The 20,345-nt window shown below is 42.0% G+C and overlaps 1 protein-coding gene across 1 annotated transcript; it reads left to right on the top strand.

Annotated features, from left to right (window-relative positions):
- Nucleotides 1-354: 354 nt before the first annotated feature.
- Nucleotides 355-18,348, top strand: pstpip1b (proline-serine-threonine phosphatase interacting protein 1b). The gene is made up of 15 exons (XM_083650876.1): nt 355-499; nt 1,291-1,391; nt 3,257-3,337; nt 4,320-4,354; nt 4,454-4,560; nt 4,809-4,871; nt 5,725-5,823; nt 6,555-6,600; nt 6,993-7,072; nt 8,839-8,937; nt 11,021-11,117; nt 11,636-11,726; nt 16,353-16,450; nt 16,903-17,012; nt 17,498-18,348. The coding sequence occupies exons 1-15, from the start codon at nt 419-421 to the stop codon at nt 17,627-17,629; spliced, it is 1,320 nt and encodes a 439-aa protein (XP_083507002.1). The 5' UTR covers nt 355-418; the 3' UTR covers nt 17,630-18,348.
- Nucleotides 18,349-20,345: the final 1,997 nt, after the last annotated feature.

Here is a 20,345-nt window from a genome sequence, read left to right as displayed (position 1 = left end):
AGTATACAGGGGTCATCATTTATACACTCTGTATGTGTTGACCTATACAGTCCCAGATCATATGAGACACAGGGATACTGTGTAGCTACATTACCTTAGCTTATGCTAAAGGCTTAGCATACAGAAACAAATCTTCTCCTCGTGTAGCAAATTAATCCTTTCGGGCCAAGATTTTCAGTCTTATCCACAATTCAAATGATAATCAAAGAGGTCTATGCTATCTCACATGTTGCTGCTCTGATTGTGGTCAGTGACATCATGGGTTTACAAGTTCTTCCTGATTGCAACTGAGTCACAGTTAACATTTGGTCGACTCACTCTTTGAAACGGCTCACTTGGCAAGTGGTCCTGCGACCTTCTCTAACTTTACTTTGGTTGTTCGCGACGGGAGTAAGTGATCATTTTGTGGTAAAGTTGCATGGGCAGTGCAGAGGAAACCAACCGTGTTGAGAAGGAAATAAATGAGATGACACCCTTGCTTTTCAAAGATGCTTTTTGGGTAAGTCTATTGTTGTGGTCTCATGCTATGTTCGATTTGTCAGAGGTCAATATATTGCAATTATATAATTATTTGTCTGAAATTTGGATGTTAGACTTACATTATCATAATGCAAAAATAAACATACTACAATGTAATGTATTAATCATATTATATATTAAGTACTTTCAAAACAAATACAAATTGCACGTTTCTAGACTGCCATTGTCAGCGAGTGATATAATAAACACAAAACAGTATAGTAAAGAGATCAAATGTGTTCTCTTCATTAGTGTGGGTGATTTTAAATAAAATTTTAAATAATTCAACTGGGAAAGTATCAGTGAGTTGTACTGTTGTCATAAATCATACAACTAGTCTTTAGTCTAGACTCTATAGTCTCTATACACACCCTCCCTCAATGTCAAGCAAATTTTATTGTTGGAGCTGCACACATAAGAAACAGATTCAAAAGGATTAGGGTTTGGTCGTTGCCATGTCACTTCCTAAAAGTTTGGCTTTAGTGCAAGTTCTGCATTTTGAGCATGTTGTAATAATTGTTGTGCAATTTTGTTGGTTACAATATTTCTCCACGGGTTGTCCTCTCCTCTCGTTACAGTGTTGTTACAGTATTCTCGTTAGTTACAGGGTTGTCCTCTCCTCTCGTTACAGTGTTGTTAGTGTTCTCGTTACAGGGTTGTCCTCTCGTTACAGTGTTGTTACAGTGTTCTCGTTACAGTGTTACAGGATTGTCCTCTCGTTACAGTGTTCTCGTTACAGTGTTACAGGGTTGTCCTCTCCTCTCGTTACAGGGGAGCCACTTCACTTGTCACGCCGGCCATGACACTCTCATGCAAAGGCTACGTGATGGCAAGCGCATGTGCAAAGATGTGGAGGAGCTTTTCAAGATGAGGTTAGTGGCCAGATGCAAAAATGGCTTTTGTATCTGTATTTCTCACAAGTGAAAACAACACTGACCATTGAGCTAAAGGAGACCTTGGCGACTCTTTAAATAACAGACACCTCATTTCTGTGATTGTTATTGTGTAGGCTAATTAATAGTAACAAAGTGCATTAAAGTGAAAATGAATCGACCAAAACCTGCAGCAAATTACTTTCAAGGTAACTCTCAAGATGTATCCAAATACAACATGTTGACCAGGCCAAAGACAGATGTTTTAGCAGCAACAAAACTACTTATTACCGCCTGGTTCAGGGGTCGGCAACTTTTTTGATATGAAGTGCCATTTTCAATTTTGCTTGTCAATCAGTGTGCCACACCAAGATTAATGACTCGCACATCAACATTTTACGTTATTCCTTCCAAAATCAGGACATTGAAATGAAAGCACTATACAAGATACTAGGGGTGGGGGAAAAAATCGATACACCACAGTATCGCGATATTTTGCCTGACGATATCGTATCGATATTTGGACGCCAAATATCGATATTGCAAAAAAAAAAAAAATTGCAGGCCATGCCAGGCCACCGGGCTACTATAAACTTTAGTTCCAAGGCCAGCAGTAAACAAACGGTAGCATATTTAATAACAGTCATTTACAAATTCCCCAGTTACTGAATGGGCTGCACAAAATGTTTTGTGTAAGTGAAGTGAAGTTGCAAAAACTACATAAGTACAGTAGTCCACACACACATCCAGTTAAGGTGGACTGTAAGTAGACTGTAACAAACAGTTCAGTTTGTCAGGTGCATGCAACTATGACATGACTTTATGAAAGTTGTTGGTCTGTCTACTTGACAATGTTGCTGCAATAAAATGGTTGAAGTCAGATGTACAGACTGAAAAATTGTTCTTATATAAACCAGATGTTGACAAAGTTTTCCTTTGGGGACATCATTTGCAGTTGAAAAAGTAAGAAATCGCAATATATCAAAATATTGCAATATTCAATATATCGCAATATCGATATCGCAATATCGAAAATATCGCAGTATCGCAATACTATCGTATCGTGACTCAAGTATCGTTTCAGTATCGTATCGTGGGCATCTGGTGATTCCCACCCCTACAAGATACACAGCACGGTCCTTCTCGGAGCCATGTGTGTATAGGATGTTTACGGTAGTGACCCACTCTCTGGCTGCCTCTGATTGGTTGCCTTCCATGGCAGCAGCAGATCTAGCAGCAATCTAGTAAGAGAGTGGTGTCTTACTACTGTAGATTGCTCTGCTGCTGCCACGGAAGGCAACCAATCAGAGGCAGAGAGTGGGTCACTACCGTAAATATCCTAAATAACATGCCGCGCAATTGCAAATGGCTGTAAAAGTAGGTAATTTGACGGGGCACTTCAACATTTCTAAAAAAAAAAATCTCAATTGCGCACTTGTTGCTACCGTGCGCTGCCGTGCCAGTGGTTAACCCCTCGCGTACCAGAGGTGGCACCTGTGCCATAGGTTGCTGACCCCTGGCCTAGTTGCAGAGTGATTACAGAGAAAGACAGCTGTAAAGTGGCTTTCCTTTGTTAAATGATGCTGTTTATTCCTCAAAACTAAAGTAGGTGTCCTACATTTAACAGAGCAAGGCCCGACAGGACTGGCATAAATATCCTCCGCATGCTGACGATGGCATCTCTCTTATCACCAAAATCCTATCATGCATGTTGTATCCTTGTTTACAACATTTGAGGAAATAGATGTGAAGGGAATTGACATGTTATACTTTAAATTCAGACTAATTCATCATGTCCTACAGTTTGAGGAAATAGCTGGCATGCTAAATTGTGAGCTAATGTGTGTGTCCATCACGATGCACAGGGCTCTGGCAGAGGAGAGGTATGGGAAGGAACTGATGACGATCGCTCATAAAGCCGGGGGACACAGAGACACAGAGATCAGGTAAGGTCGTTTAGTCGACTGGCTATGATGGCATTATGTTTGTGCCTCATTTGAATGTCATAGTACAATACATAAGGAAATAAAATATACGCAATTATATTCTAGACTAGTTTGGGGGAAAATGGCATGTGAAAACATGTATCCATAATGTCAAAAGAATATGTGCAGATATGTTCTGGACACTGATGTGTAATATTAAGGTATTGAGTCAGTGGAACAAATGCCAGTGAGTCACATTCGTTTTTAGAGGAAACACACATTTGTGTGTGTGTGCGTGTGTGTGTGTGTGTGTGTGTGTGTGTGTGTGTGTCTGTCCACTACCTACTTCAATGGCCCCCTCAAGATATATAGGTCATTATCTGGTGCGGTTTCCTGTTGGTGCTCACAGTCTTTGTGCCAAGTCAGTTGTGTGTTTTTACAGTAGAACGCTTGCCGCACTAGCTAGCATATGATGCTACAGAGGCTCTTGCCATAGAGCAATCCCTTGAGGCCATATTAAAGCTTGTTTGAGCTTTTGAGTGAGGTTTTGTTCAGGTGATAACGGGCAGTATCAATAAATGACTAAAGGTTCTATATGACAGCGATAGAAAAAAAATCCATATGACTCTACCTATTTAGCATTAACAACAGATTGAGAGGTGAAACATCATCTAGATGGAAGCAAATTTGAATCTCTGTGCCGTCTACAGAAATCAGAGTATGGAAAGTAAATGAGTTGTATTGTTTATTTATTTATGTATTTATTTATCTTGTGTTGCGTGTTTGTTTTAGTTTTTTTTATGTGAAGCACATTGAGCTGCTTGTGCATGAAATTGCATGCTAAGGTCTGACTTGACTATCGATCTCCCATCTCTCAACAACTTCCGCTGAGGTGCCGTTGACACTCGGCACTTTGTCAACCATACATTTCTCTATGGTGCAGCTGCTTAGTGGGCAGCAGTAGAAGACTATCTCTGATCTTAACTGTGCATTATCTTCTCAGCACCTTGAAAACATCCTTCAATCAATTAAAAACACGTAAGTTCAATTGCCAGCTGGACTCATTTTTTACCTGTTGGTCTTGTCTGTCTCATGTGCAACATCAATAACGACGTTGCTGTATTTTTTTGCCCACAGACATCGAGAGCATTGGGGACTTTCACATACGGCTGTCCGGTCTGCTGAAAGACCAAGTGAAAAAGATTGAGATGTTCCGAGAACGGCAGAAGGAGCAGAGGAAAAAGGTACTGGTGGATGAAAAAGATGTGTACAAGTAAGCATGTAACTTATTCTAGCCGCATTTTGACGCTCCCTGGTGGTGTTCATGTCCAAGAAAATATTTCGCCATGTTACTGTGGAAACTACGACATCTTAGGAACACTTAGGAAAAGTTACTGGTGACATATTAACCCACCATGGATATAATTTGAATATATTGTACACTTATAAACCAGCTTAGAGTGTATAATCTCAAATGCTGTTTCTCCTACAGTTTGAGGATATCATGGAGAAGGTTCAGAAGGGAAAGGTGTCTTTGTTCAAGAAGACCATGGAGGTAGGAAAACAGCTACACGTACTGTCATTTAAATGACCAGCGTTTTGCATTCATCCCAGAAAAAAATATCCTACATATTGTCTCCGAGGATGTTTTGAGAGATTAGCGTTTTCTTTCTTCGATTGAAACTGACTTTTATTCCTTGTTAACCTAAGTTAGATAAAGAGCTAAATGAGAGGTATTAGTGAACACACCACATACCCACTAGCCACTAACCCAGGAACATGATGACGGAATTGATGGCTATTTTGGTCAGGGGTTTCATACACGTTCTAAAACATCTAAAAGCAAATGTCTTATCAGATGGGGGACCTTGGGACAACATCTTATCAAATGGATGTCCGTGGCTTAATCAGTTTAGGGGATGTGAAAAAGTTTCAGACCACTGGTACAAACCACTTCTATATACACACACACACACACACACACACACACAATAGAGACATGCTATATATAGCAGACAGGAAGAGAAGAGGAAACGAGTTCGACATAAAATATGCCTACTCATAAAGACATGTCACACATATCTGTCTCAGACTGTCTGACTCGCATACAGTTTCCCTTTGTGGATAAATAAAGTACTCTCTCTCGCACTCTCTATCTACCTACCTATGTATATCTCTATCTAACTATCTCTCTATCTACAGTATATACAGTATCTATCTATCTATCTATCTATCTATCGTCTCAACCTCTTTGGCTTAGCTATCTCTCACCAAGGCTCTCTGTCACTCCTTCACTGACAGGGACGATGCATCCTATGGCATTTGAACATTGCTTTTTTGAACAGTGAAACAGAAACCAAACTGGTTTTATCTGTGTGGGTCTCACTTTGCGTTGGTCTTTCACCCAGTCTAAGAAGACCTATATACAGAGATGCAGGGAGGCAGACGAGGCGGATCAGGTGGCTGAGAAGACCACTACTACGCCTGCACCCAAACACGCAGACAAGGTACATCATAAATACAGAATAATCAATAATAAATATGAGCAGTGTTCCACAGTGTCACCTGAACTGTCACCAAGCTTAGAGGCATTTTATATAGTTTAAAATGCAGATCTTTTAATTTGTGGGAGCTGACGTCTACCGATTTCTCTATGGCGTAAACAAAGACTTCAGAATTGACGGGGATGTAGCCTACACTCGTCTATAATATACAGCAACTGTGCAGTCTGTTGATGAAATACAAGATTCCAGTACATAGCAACGTTACGTTAGTAGTGGGACTTTCCACTTCTGTACTGCAAAGAAGAACTGAACTTTGTTCACGTGTTATTATCACTTTCAGTGCACATTCAAACGCAGCAATTCCCAGAATAGAGATGATTATATTTCCTTTGTATATTCAAGAAAGGTAGAAAAGCAACGCAAGGTATTAAAAAGCCTTTATTCACTGGTATCTCCAACACACCCTCATTAGGGAGAGTCATCATGGGTAACTTTCTTGAATATACCCATGTTTTTCCCAGCCATTTAAGAGCACCTTAACTTTTTTTAAGTACAGATTGCCTTGGCTTTTTTCTCCCATTTCTTTATTGATATTTTGATATAGTTTGGACTGCCAGTTTCAGTTTCGGGTGTGTTGCACAGGAAGCAAGATCTTTTAGTGTGTCCACGGTCAAAGCCTCTCATCTTAAGGAGAAGTGAACTGCTCATGTGTGTCACTACTTCCTGTTTCCCAGGTACATCACAGAGCCAAGCATTGCAGACAGGCTGCCAAGGAAGCAGGTCTGAACCACGTCACCACACATAATTATAGAATTTCTCTATTTAAGATTCACAAATGAGTCATTTCCAGTATGCCAGTATTGTGAGCAATAGCATTTCTACTACTCAACAGATATTGGTGATCTGAGTTATTAAGATAATACTTGAACTGTACCGTTATGCTGCACTGTACTTTTCTATGTTTTTATGTTACAAACATTATTTTGTTTATAATTTATGTTGCATCATAAGAGGTGGCACATAGCTTATCTAATTTCAAGTACTTAATCTTTACCCCCATTAAGAATATTAGTCATACTGTATATGACTCAGAATCAGATCAGAAGACCCATTCTGCAATGCATTTGTAAGTACGGCGGTAATATGTCAAATCATATGATATTATTTTACAGAGAAGCTGTACCATGCCAACACTGTTCAGCTAGAAAGTGTTCGGCAGGACTGGGTGGAGACCCACAGAAGCACGTGCGAGGTAAAGTCGACGCTTCTCGTCGGCCCTTCTCTCTCTGACAACAGCTCCGCCCACAACAACAAGCTAACCACACAGCTACACACCAGGCGGCTACACACCATGCAGCTACACACCATGCAGCTACACACCACATCCCCTTTGTCTGAGGAGTGGAGTAGGACTCCTCACAGCAGCACTGCTGACCCTTAAAGGGACAGTTCATCCCAAAATCAAAAATGCATCTTTTTTCCTCTTACCTGTATCGATTTAAAAAAAACGATTTTCAGACGGCAGCCCGTCTTTATTGTCACACAACACACTACAACACATGCACGGAGGGCCACAACACACACATGCTGACGGTGGCCGGTGAAATTTGTCCTCTGCATTTAACCCATCCTGGCTTTGTCCTTTCCTCCTGGGGCAGGCCAGGAGCAGTGGTCGCTTTCTCGTACAGCGCCCGGGGACCGACTTCGGATGTTGTCGTCACTGGTCGGATGACGATGACGATCTGATCTTCTGCATGTTTTTAGTGGGGGGGGGGGGGGGTTATATACGGAGGAACCCCCCTGTGGGAGCACGGGGAGAACATGCAAACTCCACACAGACAGAAAGGCCCTTACGACGAGATACCCCACCTGGGCAGTAGGCACTGAAGATATGGGGGGGAACACAACCACAGCGCCCACAGTGTCCCAGGCGAGAATCGAACTCAGGACCTTCTGACTGCGAGGCGACAGCTCTACCACTGAGCCACCGTGCCCCTATCGCTATTTATCCATCTCGTTTTGGTGTGAGTTGCAGAGTTTTGGAGAAATCGGTCGTAGAGATGTCTGCCTTCTCTCGAATACAATGGAACTGGATGGTACTCAGCATGTGTGCTCAAAGCACACAAAAAAGTGTGGGGGGGGGGAATCAACAAGTTTCATACTGCTCACAACAAGGTCTGTAGATTATCTTGAGTAACCGGGTCATGATTTCTGGAAAGAGATTGCTGTTGAGGCAGACATCTCTACGGCCAATATATTCTTTCGAACAAACGACACCCGCTTGCTGCTGCTAGCTTTCGACCTGGCTGCTGCTCGCTACCATCTCACACCAAAACCATCTAGATGGATAAATAGCACTTTTTCAAGTTTCAAGTTTTTGATTTTGGGGTGAACTGTCCCTTTAAAAAGTCACTGTATTCTGTACTGAGCACACACAAAAACTAGCAACTAACAATAAAAGAATTTGCCCACAATAACAACTTCAAGTATTCAATACTACTACACAGTGCACTCACACAAAACAATAAGCAAGCAATAACAGCACTACACATTTACAATAAGCTATTGAGGTTAGGGATGGGCATTTCTAGCAAAAACACTATTCGAAATTCGCTGGCCAAAGTCGACTTTTAATCGAAATTCGGAAAAAAAAGAAAAAAAAGTAAAAAAAAAAAAAAAAAAATTAAATTAAATTTAAAAAAGTAAAAAAAAAAAAAAAAAGTTTTTTTTTTTTTTCAATAAACGAATTTCGACTTTCAATAATAAAAGTCGACCTTGATAATAACAACGATTATTCGAAAATTCGAAATTCGATGCCCATCCCTAATTGAGGTATGTCGGTTATATTGAGCACATGATGTCAGCCATGTCCATTACATGTCAGCTGATTCTGTTAGCCAGTACAGCATGAGTGAAGGAAGAGGGAGGGAGAGAGAGAGAGAGAGAGAAAATCATCCTTTCTCTTCACATCCCGTGTGTGTGTGTGTGTGTGTGTGTGTGTGTGTGTGTGTGTGTCAGGTGTACCAGCAAATGGAAGCAGACCGCATCAGCCTCCTGAGGTGTGCTATGTGGGACCACTGCAATCACTTCTCCATGCAGTGTGTCGGAGATGACGAGGTGAGCTCACCTTGCCTGCATATAGACGGTTTTAACTTAACAAAAACATTCTAAATTGAACCCCCGCTCACTTCCTGTTGCGGTGTTTGCTATGGACATAAAAGAAAAAAAAACTGACCATTCTGTGAGAACCGTCTATACAGCTGAGCGGCGAAAACAAAAGTAACGATGTCAAGTGAATATTTCTGCAGTTTGCCGAATGCTGAGAAAAAGGAAGTGCTGTGGGGTTGCGCTCTGGTGAAAACCGTCTATACAGGGTTTTAAACGGATTCCTCAGCGTTAATGCAAAGACCAGTGTTGTAGTCGAGTCACCAAAACCCAAAGTCCAGCTCAAGTCCCAAGTCCCAAATCCAAGTTAAATCCTCCTATCAGTGGCTGTGTTACATGTAGGCCTATACTTGTTGTTTGGGGGGAATTTGTCTATTTGTCCTACTTAGCCAGAGTCAGATGAACTCTGGATCCCTTTTATAGGGTACAGTTTGACATAAAGAGAATGGTTAGGAGAGCTGAGCTCCTTTGCTGGACGTCTACAGACTAACCAACATCTCCTCTCAAAAGTAGGAAAATACTTTTTAACTTCTCCAAAGACGAATGGCTGGTCTAACAAAGCTATAAACCACAATTGACATACTTAACGGCCCTCCAACTCCAACCTAGTTGGAAATTGGGCACTTCTCTGAGCTCAGGTTCCCACCAATATAATACAGGAGTGGAGAGACAGTGCACCCACAGAACGTGCGAGGTACAGTGACTCTAAACGTGATGTCACATAGCACTTCTCTGTGTGATGCAGCCTCCTCCCTTAAGAACCTAACCACACAGCTACACACCACATCCCCTTTATCTGAGTAGTATGACTTGCTTTAGCAGCCACCTTCTCCCACTGCTGACCCTTAAGTGGAACTACACCCACACCCAAATGTTCGCTGAAGCCTAATATCAAAACCTTCCATATAGAATACATGAGGTGGTGGTGATATCGCAGAGGAAAGAGACCAGCCAATAGGAGAAGGCCAGTTCAGCACCCTATTTTTCACCATTAGGTGTCAACCAATCTGGGAATCCATCGGTTAAACAAAAAAACGTTTTTCTCTAACCTCTGGGGGCAGCAGCCCCGTTTCAATGTGGTGCAACAGGAACTCAAGAGGCGCGGTCGGCAGCAGAAGAAAATCCCTTTCCGCTCCCTGCAAGCTCTGCCATTGGCTCCAACCGACCGGATCTGACCATTAATGCATTTATTTTCCGCTCCCTGCATGTCGCTCTCAAATGCATCCGTCGCTATGAAACAACAATAACAACTCTAGCTCGTTGCTAGTAGCAAGTAGCAACTTGCTACACGCTGAAAATGGTAAGTGTTGACTACACACCGGTCACGTTCACTTCATTTTGATCGGGTAAAGCGCAGCATGCATGCGAGCGCTGTTACACGCCTTTTGATGGAGCCTGCCGACAGATTCAAGATGCAAGTCGAAAGTCTGTCTCGAGATTAGGTGTCAACAAACATTTGGGTTTTGGTGTAGTTGCACTTAAAAGAGAGTCGCTGTATCTTGTGCTGATCACATGAAAATACTAGCAACTAACAAAATAAAACTAAACTAAATAATAAAAATTATTGAGCCACAACAAAAATGTATCATGCCATCATATCAACACTATGCATTATCGGGTACTGACCTAACTGATCTAACTGGACCCATTGTTCTTGAATGCTCAGGTTTACGACGGGCTCGGGTTCAAAAATGCTGTTGCTGTGCTGTTACTAGCAATTATGTCATCAAAAATGTATTCGCAACTTTGGGATTTGGTTAGGCTGGACTTACCGAAAGCTGCGCCTTGGCCTCAGTGTGGGTTTGGTTTCAGGCTGGGCTGAATTGTTGAGGTTTTCAGATCTGAGCTTAGCCTGGGAAGAGAAGACAATACAACACAATCATCCATTTGGTAGATAATTTAATCCACATTTTAGTATATTTTGCTCATTTAATGTTAATGTTAGCACCCTGCTCACCCTTATTGAGCTAAGCAGGAATATTGTCCAGTTTTGGTTTTAAAAGGATTGCCCGTTTTTTTTTGTTTTTTTTATCAGTGTTACGAGGAGGTGAGAAAGATTCTGGAAAAGTGTGACATCACCACAGACAACAACAGTTTCATAGAGGAGAAAACCACAGGGTCGAGTCCAGCAGGTAAGCCATATCGCTCTATGGGGATGGCTATTTTCATAGTGAGAACTTTCCTGCCTACTATATTCAAATCATGGCTCTTTGACCTCATAGTAGCCTAACTGACATTACCAGAGAACTGCATTAAATAACTATTTTGCTTTCCTGCTTCATACTGTAGGCTGTTAGGCTACTAATGACTAATAAGGACTTGTCTGAACATCCGAAAAAATATCAACATCAACAAAAAAGTGTTGTACGGAAGAGGATTAGGGCCACGTGAAAAATGTATTTGAGTTCTGAGATTTAATCTGAGAATTAAGTCAGAATTCCAACTTTAATTTGAGAACGAATTGAGACGTTAATTCTAAGATTAACCTCAGAACTCAAATAAATTTTTGACATGGCCCTAATCGTCCTGCATATCTGGTGACTTGGGTTCAAATTTAGCAAAAAATCAAACCTCTCTCTTTCAGTGGACCCACAGAAGGCAAAACTTCTCCTCGCTTCTCAAATGAGCAACTTCTGTCTCGTTCTCACAGAGCCCGTGGTGTTTGAGAGCTATCAGACGGAGTCGCACGGGGGCAGCAACGGCAGCGCTCGCTTCTCAGGGGGAGGAGGCATCATGAGGAGGTATGAGACCACACACTGCACACTCCACTCCAGCACCTGGGGAGGAGGCATCAGGAGGAGACAAGCTGTCAGGGTTAGGGACACATGAGCAGGGCGAGGCTGTGACAGTGACAATACAGTCTCCTCCACAGCATTGTCTTTTTCTAACACAACATGGAGAAGTGGAACCTATCCTCACAACAACACAGATGGGTGGAGATTAGCTAGCCTACCAGTCAGGACGATTATTGCACAGGTCAAAGAGATAAACACACGTCTCTGTTCTCTTTTGTGGTGCAAAGTGTCTCTAACACACGGCAGTTTAGAGTGACAGATTCTTGCACAGACACAGTGGTGTATAAAGTACACTTGAAAGCCATACTACTTGAGTAAAAGTACAGATATCACATAAAACGACTTTGGTCAAAGTCAAAGTCACCTATTAGAATATTACTTGAGTAAAAGTCTTAAACTTAAAGTATCTGATATTTACTGTAGTCTACAATGTAAACTTAAAGTATCTGATATTTACTGTAGTCTAAAATTTTCTGATATTAAATGTACATTGAAGTACAAGTAAATGCTAAAAAAAAGGCAAGCTAAAGGCAGGCCTGGGCTTGAGTGGGAATCTTCTTTTTGAGTTTTATAGCGGTTGGCAAACAACGTAACTTGCAAGCTAGCAGCACTGATTCGCCAAACCTGCTCGCTTGCAGGCTACCAATTTCTCCAGATTTTACTTTGTAAAAGTTGGATGACAGCACCCACCTTCTTGTCCAGCGTGGCCTCCTGGCCAATGCCATAGTAGAGCTGCCAGTTCAGCGTTCCATTATCATCTACAATGGGAGAGAGAACAATGAGAGAGACAAATGGAGGGATAGAGGGAGGAGAGGAATGGTGTAGTGGTAGGAGACAGTATTAGTAGGAGAAAGATAGTGGATCAAGTCTTGTAGTTAAAGGAGGACTTACCCCCTAGATATGTATTAGAACAGTGATTTGAAAATACCTATTGAAAAAACCAAGAAATGACATATACTCTTGTCTATACTAGACTCTTTGGCTGTGTTAAGTCAAGATTTTTTTTCGGAAATCGACGCCATTACAGTTTGCCTACTGCCCCAAAAATAATTTATTTGAGAGGGGCGATATCTTTATAAATATCATCAACTAGCCAACGCTGGTGGCCTGTATGGAAACAGAAAATCCTGAAATGGTTGATAGTTATATCAATTTGGCCATTCAGTGGCGAACTAGAAATTTAATTATTTTTGTCCCATTTTGTCCCATGTGTGTGTGCGTGGCTTGCATGTGGCTTGTCTAAACTTACGTTAAGAGCCTCGCTGCTCGCAGCACACAGCACACAGTGAGGACAAACCTCTCGCTCTGGGGTAACACAATGCGAGATTTCTCCACGTAGACAGAAATAGCTGGTGTGCGATTTAGAGAATACAGTCTGAGATTGGGTACAGGATTGAGGGAATCCCGCATCTGTTTGCGAAGGTGCGACTGGACAGGACGCTTTTCACAGACGGGCACAGTAGTCGGAGCGAGGCGAGTGTCTCTCAGGGCTACTCAGGGCAGAGCTGCAGATCTCTCCTCCTCCGCGCATTCAGTCTGTCCAAAATCATTACCGATATAATCTCAGTAGGAGGGATGCAGGGAAATATGATAGTAGCCGATGTGTTTAGAGAAGCTTTGTCACGTTGTCACGTCGTAGTATAGCGTTATATTTTACATGTGCGCTAAACTGCGACCATATTTGTTTGCGGAAATATCAGACTGCTCTCTCTGCTGCTCTCAGCACAGAGAGCCCAGCTGCTGCTGGCCTGCTGCGCGCGCCCGCGGAGCTTGGGGCTCGTCCATGTTAGTACGACTCTCGCCTGCCTGGGCTGGTGACAGTGCTTGCAACTCGGACTGATAATATAAACATCATCATTCGAGCTTATCCAGGTAAGATATCAATAAAGTAATGACACATTCAGCGGGAAACTAACTATAATTAAGACATGTGCCAACTTTGACGACGTTTGGTTCAGTATTTTAAGAGCAAACAGATTTTTTTTTACTTCAGTTAGAGCCCTCTGGAGCCTGATACTAAGTAAGGTTTTTCCATCTTGCCTAGTTGTATAGGCTTTGGAGATGCACCAGATGCACGCGCTAAACCCACCGTGACGTCAGGTTGTACCAAATATCCCATTCATTTGAGGGCACAAAAAAAAGCAGTCTTTGACCCTTAGAGGGCGCTTATGCCAGATATGCTGCTGAAAAATGATACAAATGGTAAAATGGCAACAGTTTGGTGTCAAATGTGGAAATTCTGACCAGAATTCTTCACACATCACCCCCAAAGTCATATATATTGGTTAAAAGCTGAAAAAAAGTGTTTTGGAGGTAAGTTCTCCTTTAACATACAAACATGCGGCAGCTATTGGCGGGTGAGGCCACGGTCAGCTGCAGCTGGTTCTGGATGGAGAAGTTGATGTTGTAGCACTCTGTCCAGTCTGCTTTAGGAGGCATCACCAGTTTTGCTTCTCATGCACATCCAAGATCTACAGAGCATTAGAAGGAAACAGTTTAGTGAGTGTAATATTTGCACAATTGAATAGTGAAACCCAACTAAAAAGGACTGGAGTCAGTTTCTCTAGCTTTATGCTACGTTCACACAGGGCACCTACGCCTTGCCTCAACCCACGCCTACGCCTACAGACCTTGAGCTGCGCATGAACCTATCACGCTTTTGCGATCACACTGCACGCCTATTCCATGCTGAACCTGTGAGCCGGGTTACAAGCGCCTCTCCTCTCTCCCGAGTGGGTTTTTTTGTCACGTGTGGTCCCGAATTATCGTGGGTAGGTAAAATAAATCGGATATATTTAATGTGCTATTGATGCTGGATATGTATAACCAAGTCTCCTTCTTGGGTGACTGCTGTCATAGAGAAATGGATGCTGTTGTACTAAGTGGATTAACTTTTCATTGTCCATCTTGCTTCTTCGGTCGCTATTCTCTCTCCTGAAGATTTGTTTACCGACGGGGAGAAAGCCCCACGTGATAGCCACCCGTCAATCTCTCTCTCTCTCTGCTCAACATTGTTGTAGTAACACCATTTTATTTTGAAATTCAGTTGACTTTGCCATTTCCCACAGATATTGTTTTCCTTCATGGCTTGACAGAAGAAGTCTGCCTTCACGCGCCTAGTCGGCTTGAAAATAGAACTCACGCCTAAACGATAAAATCGGCGCAGGTCAGGCGAGGCGTGGGTACACGCAAGGTTCACGTTGAGGTGCCCTGTGTACACAGCCTCACTGACTAAAAAGGATGCCTATTTAAAAGCGTGGGTAAAGGCAAGGCGTAGGCAAGGCTTGGGTGCCCTGTGTGAACGTAGCCTTACTTTACACACCACAAATACCAGGTAAGGTAGAGCTTTCCCCGTTTTCAACCAGGATGTTTTCATATATTTGAGTCCTCCTTTTCTGAGGCTTGACATATTTATACAGTAATTAAATCAGCTCCACCATTAACTAGGGCAATATGGTTTAAATCAATATCATAAAGATAATCATAAGGATTTTTCTCAATATCAACATGATATGGTCATATCAGGTGTGTTGTCAAAAAAACATAAACATTCCTACCATACCTCATTTTACATTTGATCAGTTTTAAAGTAAAATTAGCTTGGCATCAATGAGCAGAAATGTGCCACAGTTTATCTTGATATCATCACGATATGATTCCACTGAAAAACAATAATATTGAATTTTTACCCAGCCATAACGCTACCACAGGCGCGCGCCACCCACACAACACACACCCCCCCCCCCCACACACACACACACACACACACACACACACACACACACACACACACAGCTGAAGGTGAGAGTAATTACATAAAAACTTGGCAACAATGAGCTCTGTCTCCCTGCCCCCTGCAAGGCCCCGGCAGGGCTCTATCACGGTAAAAAGTTTCCCACCCAGGCCCTCATCTTCTGACAAGTTAATTGACGTGAATAAACTCTTTCTGTCGTAGTAAATAACACACAAGTTAAGCCTACTTCACTCACCTCCCCAAATAATATCTGCTTCAAGCCGCCGGTTCGTTGTTTCTGGAGTTTTATTTGAAGAGCGCTCTGCTCGAGCAGTGAGTGCTGAGTGAGTAGTACTGACAATTGACAAAATGGTGCAGACCAGACAGGCCCAGTCGCGCGAAAGTTTGGAGATGGTCTCGCGCGCTGCATATCAGAGGCGTAGTGATACTTGAGTCAACAGACAAAATAGTTCCAATTGAATGGCGGGTATGCACGGACGTCACTTTCCCACTGGAACACGCCCCCTCAATCAATCGGGACTGAGTGGCAAAACCTATGGGCAAAACATTCAGCAGGTTCCTCTCTGTTGTTTGGAGCAGCAGGTGTCATTAATCTAGGCTGATTAAAAATCAGTCTTGCTGCCACTCAGTCAGTGGGCGTGACCATGCAGTGACTTCTGCCTGTGACGTCATGTGCATGCACTGCGGAGCAGAGCAATCTAGAGAGATTAAAAAACTCTTCTGTATGCCTGTCTCCATTGATCAGAAACTCCTAGTTAGGCATTTTATTGTAATACTGTACCTAACCTAAATATCTCACCTGACCATGGATTACACAGGTTATCCGACCTCCTACCAGGAAGCCTTGGGGGTTCAGAGGTCAACATCAATGACAGTCCTCCACACTCGCCAACAGCAGTGACATCTAGTGGCCAATGTAGGTACCTACCTTCATGTTTATTTTATCGTCATCTCACACTTTAACACTAAGATTCATATGTGAATATGGTTTCGAATATTTGAACTTCTTGCCATGTGCTTGATTAGTTTGACTGGAGTTGTAAACAGCCACAAAAAATAGACATGCGCCATACAAGATTCATAATCAAGTGCTCTGTATGTGTTGAAGTAATCAGAACTAGGCTACATTGATATTTGTAATCATATCACTAACACTACTTAACTGTAGAAATGAAGTATTAGCATTGATAATATCATATTGGTATCATTGCATACAGTATCTAAATATGTCATACTATAACCATAATAATGTGTGTGTGCACTGTAATGTTTGATCTCTAATAGCGTACCTCTTATCCCTGGCAAAGTGATGATATCCAAGGCATACATATGACACTCTAAATGTCTTACTGTGCTCACTGCCTCTAGCTGAGAATGAAGATGGAGGCTATGCGTCGATACCTGGTGTCCAGCCAGCAGTGGCCGCTGTTTCAGCTGATCAAGATAACTACATGGCGCTTTACGACTACATTGCACGGGTATACTGAATACTATATATACTTATATATAAGCATGATAAGTAGCTACTTCATTCAGTCACAGCTATCTAACCACATGATACTAAGATTTGACCATTCACATGGACAAGATCAGATATTGGTCACTTGGTCACACAAGGCCAAAATCAGAGATATGCCTTTTACTGTGGCTGATTGCCTGTCATTTCCATCTCTGTCTCTCAGTATAGGCTACCTGCTTGGATAAAAAAAAAAGTTTCATTGGATAGTCTGATCTCAACATATCAGTCTGTAGTTTCATCAAATTCTGTGGAATTACAGCAAATGAACCTTTCACTTGTTACTCTGCAAACAAGACAGTTATGTAATTTTGTTAATGTTGCATGCAACTTAGAAAGTCCTAGAAAATGTTATAACAGAAGATCTTAAAGACTTACATGCAGAGAGTTAAAAGGTAGAATTGCTCTATGACTGATGTGTGTGGTCTTTGTTGCCTGGCTGGTCAGGAGCCGGACGAGCTGTCTGTGAGCAGAGGGGACGTGCTGCAGGTGCTGGAGCAGGGAGATGATGGCTGGTGGACCGTAGAGAGGGACGGGAAGGCTGGACTGGTTCCAGGAAACTACCTAGCTAGAGCCTGAACAGACACACACACTGACAACACACACCTCACACACAAAAGCACAGGCCCATGCATACACTCAATGATGCACAGATGCATCCACACATGTAAACACATCACCACTACTACAGATTCATAATTACATAATGGCTTCCTCATGAAATGTTCTTTGCAACCCCAGCTGATGTCTAAAACTTGAAATGATCTGAAGTAGCAAACTACTGCTTGACTTGACTTGTTTAGGTTATTTGAGCAATTTGCTAGTTGCAACACATCTCCAATTCACTTCATTCAAGTATCTAGATTTTATTTTAAGGCATTCCAGTCAGATTTCTGTATTTATCCCTGAGATTGTACAGGATCTTCCATGGAAAAATAAGTCACAGCATGGCATCATAAGAAACCTGCTACCTCTTTTTGCAAGGGTGAGATTCTTGCAACCTTCAAATACATTAGAAAGGCTTTAGCATGGGGAGCGTCAAGAAACCTGTCAGCTATCTCATACTGTACCACAAACACCCTTTGAATGTTTCCTGAATAGATGTTCCCTTTCTGTACTTTCCATTTTCTCTGTGCTTCATATAGCGGCCACATCAAGCTGATACAATGAGGGGAAACTCACGTTAACCTGTCAGTTTCAACAGTCAAAACCGCTGCAATAAAAAAACAAGACAACACATTTCATGTGATTGATAAAATATGGATCAGTTAGTAGTAACATATCATGTTGGCAAACAATGTGCTTACTTTCATATAAAACCATGGGATTAAATGCTGAATGCTGAACACCGTTTCAATGTAGAAGTTTATTTCAGTCTTTTGTATAATGTTCCCCAATCTATATACACAAGTTTGTCTCACACGTTTTGCTGCGCTAGCTGAAAATCTAAGGGTCAACTGAACATCTCAAAAATATTAAAACGGTACACAATGCCACAAAAAAGGTACAAAATAAGTGTCTTAATCCTTCATACTTAGCAGATTTACAACTAACAGATCAAGTGGTTGGACCACTTAGCATACAGTAGAAGGTTGAGTGGAAATATGTCTATCTACACACAAGGGTCATTAGGTAATACTGAGAATATAGAATATAATACTCCTACTTAGTCCATGGGCCAAGGCAAAAATTGGTACCACCTGAGGTGACCGCACGATTTTGTTATTTTTGTCTTCCTACATGTCTCTAGTTTATATTTTGGTATGATAACCCTGCCGATTTGGTAGCTTAAGGATAGTTATCACTCTGTAAACAAACATACCCCCATAGAAATGACAAAACCCTGATTTCTGTGTATTAGTCCAGATTATATGTGAAAATGATGTTCTCTTTTTCGTAAAAGCATGAAACTTGGTATGCTTATAGTTTGGGGCCCTGTACAGTTTCAGAAATTGAGCCATCGCAAAAATGCTTTGTGGCGGCCATTTTAATTCTGCCATAAGCAAATTATGTAGTTTGCATCATATCTCCTGAACCACACATGCTAACACTGAAAAGGAGATGTCTATCCCAACGTTTTCATGGTCAAGGATTACAATGATACCATATAGAACATCATAAACTGTTAAAGTGACTAATCAATGGTGAATTTGATGACGTTGTGAGAAGGAAATGACAGTATCTGATAACCGATGCTATAACTTCAAAGCCATGACCATTCTCTGGCTAAGATGTTTTGATGAGTGATTTGACTTATATAGACCTTTTGTTAAAATAGCGCCCAGGTCCCTCCTAAAGATCCTGGGATTTTCCTTGCCAGATGGCCAAATCCAAGATGGCCACTGGCGCCATGTTAAAAAATTGACTTTTGACCCAGAGCACATAGAATAATGTATGAAGACACTTTTCGGTGTAAGTCAAGGGGAATCCGATTCTGACATCATTTTGACATTATGGCATAGTTTTGACCCAGAATTCCAAGATGGCTGCCATCCAGTATTGTGGAAATGTAACTTTTGAATGGGAAGGTATACTGTGCGTTTGGGGTTTACCACAAGGAAGGAGATTAACAATGGTGGATGTTTGGGGAGTCATTTCAGAATTATGTTCACTGAAAAGATGTCAACACCCATTTTACCTTGGTACTGCTGTACAAGATAACTAAAATAAGCTCATTTTATTAGCTGTAGCTATAGATTCTGAATCATCAGATTCCGCTCATTATCTTTAGCCAAGTATGCTGTGTCATACCGGTCGATCACACAGATGATATGTCAACATCACCATGGCGGGCAAGGATGATGGATGACACCTTCACCTTGTGGACATAGTCCGACCACTTGTATGGGGTGCCATCTTGTGTCTGCCGATCCAATTGCTGATGGAGTTGCCATCCTCTCTAGATCATGCCCATGTCAACGAGAGTGATGTAGGGTTCTTGCAGCCCTACAGATTGGAGATAGAGCTTCTAGATGCGCTTGCTCTTCTGCGTCTTCCTGTACGTGCTGTTGGAGTTGAATAAGGCCACACATTCATCAAAAACACAATGTTCCAGCAACTCGTGGAGGTTTACAAGTTGACCACAACCAGGTCAATCACTGCCTTGGAGCGCTCCACTCCATCTCAGCAGCTCCTACCTTGAGTTCCTCCCCGGGTAGTCTCGCTTGCCAGACTCCCTCCCTACAATGGCAGAGTCTGGCTGCTAATACCTCCACCCTGGTATAGGGGAAAAGGCTCCGTTCACCTTTACAACTATCCACAAAAGTATCAAGCAGGCCTGCTTTATTGCACAATC

The sequence above is a fragment of the Poromitra crassiceps genome (assembly GCF_964638095.1).
Source record: "Poromitra crassiceps genome assembly, chromosome: 14".
Taxonomy (NCBI): Eukaryota; Metazoa; Chordata; class Actinopteri; order Beryciformes; family Melamphaidae; genus Poromitra; species Poromitra crassiceps.
The sequence above is the reverse complement of the archived record's forward strand: the minus strand, read 5'-3'. Positions and strand labels throughout refer to the sequence as shown.

Coding starts and splice junctions, on each gene's coding strand:
- pstpip1b (XM_083650876.1), top strand. CDS start 419: ATGGGCAGTGCAGAGGAAACCAACCGTGTTGAGAAGGAAATAAATGAG. Junction 4,561..4,808: donor AGAAGGAGCAGAGGAAAAAG/GTACTGGTGGAT, acceptor TTTCTCCTACAG/TTTGAGGATATCATGGAGAA. Junction 6,601..6,992: donor ACAGGCTGCCAAGGAAGCAG/GTCTGAACCACG, acceptor ATTATTTTACAG/AGAAGCTGTACCATGCCAAC.